General features: G+C 37.0%; 1 protein-coding gene across 1 annotated transcript in view; it reads left to right on the forward strand.

The window, feature by feature from the left end:
* Positions 1–284: 284 nt before the first annotated feature.
* Positions 285–12,403, forward strand: part of LOC116120454 — a gene marked incomplete at its 5' end in the record, with an annotated part of 70,302 nt that continues 58,183 nt past the window's right edge. The window contains 2 exon segments of the mRNA XM_031406401.1: positions 285–654; positions 778–1,530. Of these exon segments, the coding sequence (XP_031262261.1) occupies positions 285–654; positions 778–1,530 (1,123 nt within the window).

Here is a 12,403-nt window from a genome sequence, read left to right on the forward strand (position 1 = left end):
GGTTCGATCCTACACTTAGGTCGGTAGCAAAATACGTTCCGAGACAAAGTTGGAGGAGCCTCCAAACATGCATATGATTTCTTAAACTCTAGATTATTTTTCTACAGATTCTTATTTTGATATAAACTGTAAATTTGTGCCTTGATCTTGGTTCTATGGAACGATCTGTATTGTTAAAAGTTTTTATTTTCCGCTACGTAAATGGATTGCTTCCTAATAGGTGTTAAGGTGATAGTCTACACGGATCATTCGGCACTCAAGCACCTATTGCAAAGCAAGAAGCGAAACCTCGGCTGATAAGATGGATCCTATTACTACAAGAGTTTGAGTTGGAGATCTGAGATAAAAAGGGGTCAGAAAATATAGTGGCAGATCATTTGTCAAGGATTGAACAACCAACCTTGGGAAGTGAAGAGGAAACCCAAATCAAGGAAACCTTCCCGGATGAGAAATTGATGAGAGTTAAAGAAGCACCTTGGTATGCAGATATTGCAAACTACTTGTCATCGAGAGTGCTCCCAATTGGCATGGCCTTCCGGCAAAAGAGGAAGTTTTTCTCAGACTTGAAATATTATTTTTGGGAAGAACCATTTCTGTATAGACATTGTGCTGATAAAATGATACATAGATGTGTCCCGGAAGAGAAGATGGAGAGTATTCTACGGCATTGCCACGAGAGAGAAGTGGGTGGTCATTTTGGAGGAACTAGGACAACAGCCAAGGTCCTTCAATCTGGATTTTATTGGCCAACCCTATTCAAGGATGCCTTCCGAGTAGTTTAGGAATGTGACCAATGTCAATGGAGTAGAAATATTTCAAAGAGAGATGAGATGTCGTTAAACAATATCCTAGTTGTTGAGTTATTTGATGTGTAGGGAATTGACTTCATGGGTCCTTTCCCAAATTCTTATGGGAACATGTACATTTTGGTGGCAGTGGATTATGTTTCGAAATGGGTGGAAGTAGTTGCATTGCCATCCAATGATGCCAACGTGGCGGTTAACTTTGTGAGAAAGAACATTTTCTCAAGATTTGGGGTACCACGGGCAATCATCAGTGATGGGGGGCCTCATTTTTGCAGTAGGCAATTAGATGCACTATTGGGAAAATATGGAGTGAAACATAGAGTGGCCACACCATACCATCCTCAGACTAGCGGGCAAGTGGAACTGTCGAATAAAGAACTTAAAGGAATTTTAGAGAAGACAGTTAATGCATCTAGGAAGGATTGGTCAAGGAAGTTAGACGATGCATTATGGGCATACCGCATTGCATTCAAGACTCCAATTGGTATGTCTCCATTTAGGTTAGTATATGGGAAAGCATGCCACTTGCCAGTGGAACTCGAGCATAAGGCATATTGGGCAGTCAAGAAGCTAAACATGGATTTATGAGTTGTTGGGGAGGAGAGGATGCTGAATTTGAATGAACCCGATGAGTTCTGTCATGAAGCATATGAGAATTCTGGGATTTACAAGGAAAAGATCAAGAAGTGGCATGACAAGCATATCAGGAAGAAGAACTTTGAAGTGGGTCAAAAAGTTTTGTTGTATAATTCTAGACGTAGGCTCTTCCTTGGAAAACTTAAGTCTAGATGGTCCGGACCCTTCATAGTTACAAGAGTTTACCCATACGGGGTGGTGGAGGTGTCACATGAAGAAAAGGGCACATTTAAGGTCAATAGATAGAGATTGAAGCCATACATTGATGGGGTGATGAGTTGCAAGTGACATCCCGACATGAGGACTTGAGAAAGTCAAGCTTCTGACTATAAACAAGTGCTTCTTGGGTGGCAACCCAAGTGTCTTCAATTTTTTGTTTGTTGTTTGTTGTTTTGAATTTGTTTAGTTATTTTATGGTTTAGAATAATTTTAATTTCATGTGTTTTTGGGTGTTTCAGGTGAATTATCAAATTAAGGCGAAAAAAGGAATTTTCTAGTTTTCACCGCGACGAAGATTTTTCTTCACCGCGACAATGTACGCTTTGCACAAAATGGAAGTCGAAAAGTCCAGAATTTGCCGCAGCATTGTTTTCTATGGACTTTTTCGCTTTGGCAAGACAATTTTCTTCATCGCGGCATAGAAGATTGCAGAATTGTGCTACGGAATTTTTGCTGCGACGAGAATTTTTCTTCGTTGCGGCATCGACTAGGAGTTAAGAACTTCGCCGCAATGAAAACTGTTTTATATAAATTCGCGTCATGACTCTTCATTTTTGTGAAAAAATTCAAAACACTTCCACCTTCAATCCAGAGCTTCTCCAGTGAATTTCCAACCCTTTACCTTACTCCTTAACCCTCACAAACACTAAACTAACTCATTTTAGCAAAGATTTTTGTGAAAATTCGAAGAAAATTTTGGAAACCCTTGGTTTTCAAAAATTGGGGATCTTGCAATCTAAGCCGTAATTGGTGAAATTGGTGGTGCATTCAGTGTGAGAAAGGTAAGATTTCAAGTTCTCCAATATCTAAATTGCTCAATTTTGATTGTAGTGCTTTAAGTTTGAAATATTGTTTGAATGTGTTGAGTTATGGATTTGTGGTGAAGTTTTGATTTGATATTGATTAAAGGAGTGTGGATTTTGCTTTTTGTTGTGTTGAAGAAGTTGGATTTTCAATTGGGGAGTGTATTGTTTGAGTTTGGAAGAATAGTGAGTTTGGGGGTTTAGGTGCAAAATTTTGAAACTTTGGGTTTTTCTTAAGAGTGATTGGGGTCGGTAATAAGGGCACTTAGCGTTGAATTGTCTGGTTGAATTCTTAGTTTGAGGGTTCATTTGAGTATTCACAAGGAAAACCAAACATGCCGATGAAAATAGCTTCCAAGGGTAAAGGAAAAGGGAAACAAGTAGACAATAGGTTTGTTAGTGACAAGGCTCGGCAACATTATGAATGTGCAATCAAAAGAAAAGATAAGGGGTTTATTGCCGAGCGTGGATTGACCACTGTCCATGCAAAAGAGTGGAGTCGAGGGAGAAAGTGGGACAGATTCATGAGTGACCCTGAACATCTAGCCATAGAATCGATAGTGAGAGAGTTTTATGCCAACTTCCCTGAGTGTAATCCTAGGCATGTATTTGTGAGGGGTATTGATGTGTTAATCGATGCAAAGGTAATCAATGATTTCTATGGACTGCCTCCAATTGACCGTGATGTGTATCTGGAATTTAAGAAGAGACAGTTTAAGGAGGATGATATTCTTAAGGTCATTGCAAAACCGGATACCCCTTGGGAGATTTCGAAGAAGGGAAGGAAGAGCATTAAGGGAACTAATTTGATACCTATGGCTAGGTTGTGGCACTACTTTGTGTGTGCGTGGATGATGCTGGAGACGAATTATAGTACAGTGACTTTTGAGAAGGCATTGTTGCTTTATTCCATTGCCACCGGAAAGAAAGTGGATGTGGGGAACATTATCATGACGAGTATATAGAATGCAGCCAAACCAAGGCGAGGGAGCTTCCCCTTCCCATATCTCATCACTGAGCTGTGCACTCAAGCGGGAGTCGAGAAGGTAGATGATGAACCACTTATCCATTCTTCCCTAGTCCTCAACACCAACTACTTTGACAAGCATCTTGAGCGTCCACCTAGTGAAGGACCCAGATCTGGAATGAAAAGATAGAGAACCACAGAAGACACTTCCACATCATCCAGTTCAACATCCACAACAAAGGAGTTGCTACAGCAGATTTTGGGTAAGATAAAACGGATGGAATAACGTCAAGGTTGGCTAGCAGAGCAGACCCAGATGCTGTATGACATGCAACACATCTGTTGCACCAACCTAGGCATTGATACTTCGAGTTTCCAATGGGAAGACTAGGATTCCAAGGAATGTATGGGCTCCGAATCAGAAGATGACGACACCAAAGGAGAGGAGGAGGCCGAAGAATGAAACCTGAGCACCTGTTTTGTAGTTTATTTTTGTTTTAATTGTCATTGTCTTTTATTTTGTACATTGAACCTAATTTTCTTTTTGTTTTAGATTGTTAATTTTTGTTTGAACTTCCTAGTAGTTGTAAAGGCGAGATTAGGTTGTAATATTTTCATATTAGTTAGTGAAATTTTCTAACACAGTGGACGCCACAGGATTTCAATTGTTTTATAGATTATGGTGATGAGAAAGCCAAGGAACCAGTGTGCATGTTGTTGAATGGAACTTTGACTTCACTGATTAATCAGGGAACTATCTCGTACCTTTGTAAATTCTATTTTTCTATTCCTAAATTGTGCATAATGTGACACTGGGGACAATGTAATTTTGGGTTTGGGGGTAGGAAAATTTCAAAAAAAAATTATTTGTGTTTTAGCATTTTCATGTTTTGTTTTGTTGCACCAATGATGAATTGCATAAGTCTATGATGAGAATAGGATTGTTGGGATTTTATTGTTGAAAAATGTTAAGCATTGCTTCAAGTTTAGGGTTGTTGACTTGATTTAGCTTGAGGTTTGTTGAGTGGTTAAACCACCATTTCCATTATTTTGGCATGCTTAGATTCATTTTATGTGGTTAGGTGAAGTCTTGATAATGTTGGTGGACTCTAGAACCTAGTTGAGAAGTGCTTGAGGCAAAATTCTAGGAATAGACATTATTGAGGAGTGATTTAGGCAGTTTTTCAAAACATTTGAGCCTTTCCAGCCAACCATGAAAATTTATCCCTAGTCACCCATTTGAGCCTTATGAAATCATTGTTGTCCTATTTTTCTTGTGCAACCAATAATGCCCAAACCTTTCACCCTAAACACGTTTCACAACCCTTAAGAGAATTTTGAACTTAATGCAAACACAAAGTGCTTGGAGAGTTGTGTGAAATGCTGGTGAACTAAAAGATTAGTTTGGGGGTCGTGAGAAGGGCAAGAAGAAAAAAAAAGGGGCAATTAACCTCAATAAGTTTATTGTTGCTCTTTAAAAAAAAAAAAAAATTTGAGAGTTGCATTTCAGAAGCAAAAATAAGAAGCGCACATGTTTGAGGGTTATAAAATGGTTGACATGTTCAGCGGTGGTTGAGAAAGAAAGTGGAAGTCGATGTAGTTCTTAGTGTTTGGTTAAAGGAAACCAAGTTCTCTTGTTTTGTTTATCTTTTCCTTTTCTTTGGAGCCCACTAACCGAGCCTAACGTTACAAGCCTGTAAAGACCTTTTGATCCTTAGTGATGTCTAATCCTCATTAGTGGAGAGTAGTTCGATACTTAGGCTTATGGAGTCTGCCACCATTTGATAAACTTCGCATTGTTGCATAAAATAATCTAGGAAGTTGGAATGTGGACTGAAGTGGGGATTACCTACACAGGGGACCAATAGAGAAACATAGTCAGTTTAACTTATAACTTCTTGGAGTGTTGAGCATTTTCCAGTAATAATTTTTCAACAATTTTTGAGACTTGTATAAATTCTAGGCAGTTCTTTGTGTGTGATTTTTTATTTTAGGTTTTCTCATTTCATTTTCAATTTTGTTGTATTGTGTTTTTGTTTGTCTGGTGTTTTTTTCTTTTTATTGTTTTTTGTAACTGATGCTCGGGGACAAGCATGCCTTTAGTTTGGGGGTATTTGATAATCCGAGGATTATACTGTTTTATTTAGGTTTTTTGGCCGGATTTTGGATACTTCTTATGTCGTTTTTTCCTGAATTGCAACTTAATTTCACATATTTTATGTTTCAGGCCAAAACATGCACTTTGAGCAAATAATGAGTGGAATCGAGTTCCTGGACCCAGAAGCGAGCGAATCTCAGAATTCGGAGAAGTTCATAAGCGGATTTGAAGCACTATGAAGCTTGTTCCCATTGGAAAGCATCGAAGATCGAAGATTCAAGCAAGGAAGCAAGCGGAGGGCAATTCCATAATTTCAGAATTGTTCAGCAAGGTTCGCCATGGCGAAGTTCTTTCTTTGCCACGGTGATAAACTCTCGGGAATTCGTTGCCGCGACGAAGTTTATTCTTTGACGTGGCGAGGTCTGCGATTTTTAGTTTTCTTCAAAACACATATCTTTATTTTAGGAAAGTTTTAGGTTTTTGGGCGGACTATTTAAGAAAAACTTTGCCATTTTAAGAGGGGTTCATTTGGTTGTTGTCTGGTTTTGAGAGTAGCTTTGACATTTGGGGAGAAAGGAAGAGACGATTTGAGATTTAACCTTCTGGATTCATCAATTAGGGGAGATCTTTACTCTTTTCTCGTTGTTTCAACATGTTGACTACTGTATTTACTGTTTTTCTTTCGAATTGTGTTAATTTCGTTATGAACTAACTCACTTTGGGTTAGGATTTTGATGTAATTCGGATTTCTTTGGTTAATCAATAGATTATAATTGCTTTTACATTCTATTGCATGGAATGTGTGATTATTCTGATTTTAATTGATTTTATTTGTTGAACATGATGAGATTGAGAAATGAATCGTGTTGAGCTTCTTGGGTAATCGCCATTGTTGCATTGAATGCTAGAGATAGGTTTGAGAACCAATGAGATCAATTTAGGATTCTATTAGCTTAATGAACTTGGATCTATTAATCTTCAATTTGTTCGGTGCGGAAGCTTAATAGGGAAAAGTAGGAATTCATTGTCTGAGAAGGTATGTTTTACACATTAGGGAGTTCGATTTACAATCCGTGCATGTGAGTGTAGAAGTAGCATAATTTGTAGAATTAATCCATGGAGTCCTAATGAAGTCAAAACCCTAACCGTTTGCTTTACTTGATATTACCCTTGTTTTAATCTTGTATTTATTAATTAGCTTTTTAAATACTTAGTGAATTTGCTTTCAATTAGTTTTAATTTCTCCCATTAATCCAAACACTTTCGGTTTCTCCAACTTGAAAACAAATAGGAAAATCAATGCTTAGCAACCAATCCTCGTGGAAACGATACTCACTCATCACTTTATTACTTTTGCGATTAGGGCACTTGCTATTTTGCATTTGTAGTTACAACGCATCAAGTCCATCACAGATTTCATGGCTTCCAACCATTTTGCAAAATCTGGATCCAACATAGTGTCATCGTAAATTGTAGGTTCATTGTCTTGCTAAACCAGTATATCACTGTGCTGAGTCACAAGAAAACCATATCTCTCAAGCTCACAATGTACTTTCCCAGATCTACAAAGCTCTTATGTTGTTTGAAATGGTACATTTTGTTCCACTATGTGTGGAATAACCTCTTTATAACGTTCAACCATTTCACTTTGCACATCATTCTATCCATCGTCTAATCTATCTTATGAACTTAGAACTTCATTGAGTTCTATCTTTCTCCCACTATATCCTTTTAGAAGGAGTTCCTTCTCCAAGAAGATCCCTGCAGTTTGAGCAACGAAAACTTTGTGCTCAACTAGATGGTAGAAATAGTATCCTCTAGTTTCCTTTGGATACCTCACAAAGTTACATTTCTTAGATTTTGAGGCAAGCTTATTTGAAGTTAATTTCTTGACATAAGCGTCACAACCCCAAACTCTTAGATAAGATAAAATGGGTTTGCCTCAATTCCACAGTTCATATGAAGTCTTATCTACAAACTCAGACAGTACATGATTCCATGTATAAGTGGCAGCCTCTAGGGCATAGCCCCAAAATGATGTGCGTAGATCTGTAATACTCATCATAGACCACACCATATCCAACAAGGTACAGTTCCTCCTTTCAGACACTCCATTGTGTTGAGGTGTATAAGGAGGAGTGTGTAATGACTCTTTTTCTAGCTAGTATACTCGTAAAATAACAATAAAAAACTCATTAAATATATATAAGGAAATATATATAAGCGAGTATCAAAGTATGGGCCCATATTTAATTTTCTTTATGAACAAAACTTTACATAATACAAATAAGTCTCAAAATATCAACTTGACAGTTTTGCCAACCCTTTCCGCTACATGATAATCCAAGTTACCACATTTCACCTGTTACCTACAAAAACATTGAAAACAATGGGGTGAGCACTAATTGCTCAGTAAGTAAACCTGCTATGTTACCCTTCTCTTTCCTTTGCTTAAATTCTGAATTTCTTTCCTTACTTCACATTTCCCCATTCTTCTCTATTCTTTCTCTACCCTTACTCTGTTTTTCTCTCTGTTCTTTCTCTATTCTCATTTCTTACTACTTAGATAATGGGCATGATATTATGCAATGTACAATTGTCTAAAAGATGCATTTTCTTTTTCTTCTTCTTGGTTCTTATTCTGTTCTTCTTTCTTTTCTTTCTCTTCTTTCTTATTCTTTCTCATTCTTTTCTTTTCTTTTCTTTCTTTTCCTTTTCTCTTCTTTCTTATTCTTTTCTCTTCTTTTCTTTTCTTATTCTTTTGCCGATCGGACTCGGTTGAGGCATGGATTTGGAACCTTGGCCGTGTGAGTGTATTCTTCTTTCTTGGGTATAGCCCTCATCCACATTCACTCTTACAGATTGTACCAATTCTTCTTTCTTCTTCTTAGGCCACTCACTAAAGGCGGCATGCATGTGGGGAAAATTCTTCTTGTCACTCACGGTTCCCCATCGCAACAACCTTTTCTTCTTTTTATCTTTTTATAGTTCTTTAACTGAAATTCAGATTTGGAACTTTTTAATATTCTCATTTCTTTCTATTTAATCTTTAACATTCTTTAGTGCATTTTCATGCTCTTATGAATATATATATGCATGTAGATGGTTTCATGCTTATACTTCTTTCTAAATTCACATGTTTAATGCAATTATGCAATATGGAGTGCAAACATGCCATTCTCTACCATCTATAAACTCATCTCACTATAACACATAATCATACTCATATGAACACTTCTCTTTGACATTTCATCAAACAACTTCTGTGCACAAAGTAACTCTAATTTGGTTAGATTTTTATCTCTTTTCTAGGCCACCAAAAATTGGGAATTAAACCCTCCATATTCAACACAAATCTGCCCAAAATAGACACTCCAAAATTTCCACTCCAACTCTTCCAAATTTCATCCAAACATTCATCAAACATCCAATACATCAACACAAATACTCATGGATAAGTTATAATCATCATTCAACACCAAATCCATCAACAATTTCTACATATAAGACATATGTATACATAAAAGAAATTCTCTACACCATAACTTAAATCATACTTAGGGTAGGATTTACTTACCTTATATAAGAGCAATCCAACACTTTAAAAAAATCTTCTTTGATCCACTTCNTTTAATCTAGTTTTATTTATTACCTATTTGTATATAATTTTATAAAATATTTACACAATTATAATTTATCATTGTATAATGTATAATTGATTTTCAAATATTAAAATTATTATAGGTATATATGATTGATTTTCAAATATTAAAATTAATATAGGTATATATGATTGATTTTGAATTATTAAAATTAAAATTGAGGTATATATAATATACGAGCCGGGCCAAGACCTATCCCGACCTCGGCCTGTCCCTGAATTCCGGGGCTAATCTTAGGCCTGATTCCGGCCTAAAGCCCAAACGATTCGGGGAAAATCAGCCCCGTTCGGGCTGGGTTGGGACGGGTCCCCGTGGGGTCGAGCTTTGTGCCCATCCTTACACCCACACCAAGCCACTGCTGGCAGCCAGCCACCATCGTTGGCAGTCGATGGAATGGCACATGATTGACCGTATATGACCAATCATGTGCCGACAAAGCCATTTTCAACCATGGATCACATATCCATGGTCATTTCATGGCCAGATCTGTGGTCGTTGCATGACCATAGAAATGGCCTTACCGATGCATAACTAGTCAGATCCCGTAGGTCATGTGCCATTACGACGACTGTCGTCGATGGCTAGCGGCCGATGGTGGTCTTGGGTGGCTGGGGCCATTTTGTTAACTTGTAAACTTTTTTGTGGTTGGGATGTTTTAGCTAATTTCTTAAATATAAGGGGGTTGGGTAATTATTATTTGGTAGACATTTGAGAGCAATTGTGTCTGAAATAGTATATAATTAAGGGTAAAATAGATAAAAAATTTGATTACCCGATAATCTTTTAATAACAACCCCTAGGGAGGGTGTCTGATTACCTTCTACATTACAACAGTAAATACTATTTGCAATAAAAGATACCTATAATATTTTATTACTTACAAATCAAATACCAGAATCTTGCAAAATAAACGAAGACTACCTCCGTTATCTTATATGCCCTTGATCCAAACGCACCCTAAGAGGAACAAAAATGTTCGTATTTAGACGTTTTGAAGTTTTTTCAATTGAGAATAGATAAAATTATTGGCAATTTTACATTAAAAACAAATTCTCCACCGAAAATTTTTTATCTCGCATTTGAAATATGTTTGTTTTGATTTAGATCTTTAAAGATGATATTGTATTATAATTCAGTGAAAGAACTTTAGTTTTAATATAAATCCATTGAAAATTTCATTAGTTTATATGTTAAAAACTTTGGGATGTTTACTTAAACCAATATATATATATTAAAGTATTTTTTTATTAAGGTTATCCGAATTTATTTATGCATNAAAATACAACCATACATACCCAAAAATATTTAAAACATTCACCCTTAGGTCTAAGGCTCATGTACTGGGCACCATGCAATATACAAACAAGTACAAAGTATACATTTCAAAAACAATCAATTTTTGAAATTAGTGGGCTAATTACATTTACCCCTTGACAATTTGCAGATTTCGTTTGGTCCAAAAGTTTTGAAACTTTGCATTTTAGCCCCTGCCACTCGAAAGTGCGCTCGCTACAGCGATGAGTTAGATCGCTGTGGCATACGTTGATTACTTGACGTTCACGCTTAACATACCTTCGTCGCGGCGATTTGGTCAGCGTCCATCCCAAGGACGATCGCCGCGACGATGGGTTATATCGCCGCGGCGAGCACTGTTTTCGTACAGCGCTCATCCAGAAGACGATCACGGCGACAAGCGCTGGTTTCGTCACCAGCGCTTATCCAGAGGATGATCGCCGCGGCGATGCTTTATATCGCCGCGACGAGCGCTGGTTTCATCACTAGCGCCAGCGTGAACAACGCTCACTATGGCGATGCTTTATATCGCCGCGGCGAGCGTACACAGATCTGTAGCTTCGGATCTGTTCATACAGTAACCATATACACTTTAAACAGATTTTGCAATCAATCAAACACATTGATCTCAACAAAAATCCACCAACCATTATACCAAACCAGCAGATCATCAACAAATTAAATTAATCGATTAATCAATTTCTTAAAAACATTTTTTAAGACAGATTTACGCAGATTCAATATGACAACATATTATCATCAAATACATGTTATCAACCATACACATAAAAATTGTAAAATTCAGTACCCTAGGCTTTGATACCACTGTTAGTAAACGGTCCCGTATATGCAGCGGAAACAAAAAATTAATATAACAGGATCGTTTACATGAGCCAAGATCGAGGGTATAATTTTACAATTTTATCATAATAAGAATCTGCAAAAATATTCAACATGAGTTAAGAGAAACAAACCCACGTTTGGAGGCTCCACCACGATTGTCTTTGAACGTTTTGCTACCAATCCAAATGTAGGATTGAACCCACGTAGTCCACAGGAAGACAATCTCAAAAGAACCAAAGAGGTATTTGCTAGATCCTCTTTGGCTTCAAGATTAAGAAGAAAAGAAATCAAATTGAATTGATTTAGGCCAAAGAAAGGTTTCTGCCATGGGAGTGTAAAATGGGGGCTGTGTGTTTTTGTTTTTCAAAGAAAAATATGTATGACTTAATTAACACACTTTTCTTTTTATAGTTAAAACAATTTGCCCTAATCCCATACGGAATAGGCTTGGGCTTCAACCCAAACGCCCCATGTTGCCAAACACTCCCAATTTGATTTATTTTATTTTCCATCATTATCTCAATTAAAATCAATTAATATATATTTAAATATATATTAACATTTAACAATAATGATAATATATTTAAATATGTGCGAACACACATTTAAACGTAATTTCACTTATTTAATTTTTCTAACAAATTAAATAAAGGCTACGACCTCAGCAAATTTAATTGCACTGTGAAATTACCAAAATACCCTTTCGCCTTAAAAGACGAAAACGCCCTTCTTTCTTCTTGCATCTTAAATTGTCTTCTATGTGTGTGACCCTTAGGCTCCTCATCATATCGGCAGTGTATAGTATTGCGATTAACACCAATTAATCGTCTCACTAATACACAGACCAAGATTGGCCCCTAGCAAGGCATCATGGCCACCCGATAGATTCGGATTCAGCAAAGTAGCTACCTGTCAACGATATGGTTACCGTGCAATTCGATCCTTTCATCATACGTTATCTCGACGAGACGAAGGCATAGAAATAGTGTCAACCTTCGGTTACTCTCGATATTATTTATTCAGTTTCTGGACCAATGACCCGTATTATAAACTGGATAGAGCAACAACTCAATCCC

Source organism: Pistacia vera, unplaced genomic scaffold (genome assembly GCF_008641045.1).
Source record: "Pistacia vera cultivar Batoury unplaced genomic scaffold, PisVer_v2 Contig935, whole genome shotgun sequence".
In the NCBI taxonomy this organism is placed as follows: domain Eukaryota; kingdom Viridiplantae; phylum Streptophyta; class Magnoliopsida; order Sapindales; family Anacardiaceae; genus Pistacia; species Pistacia vera.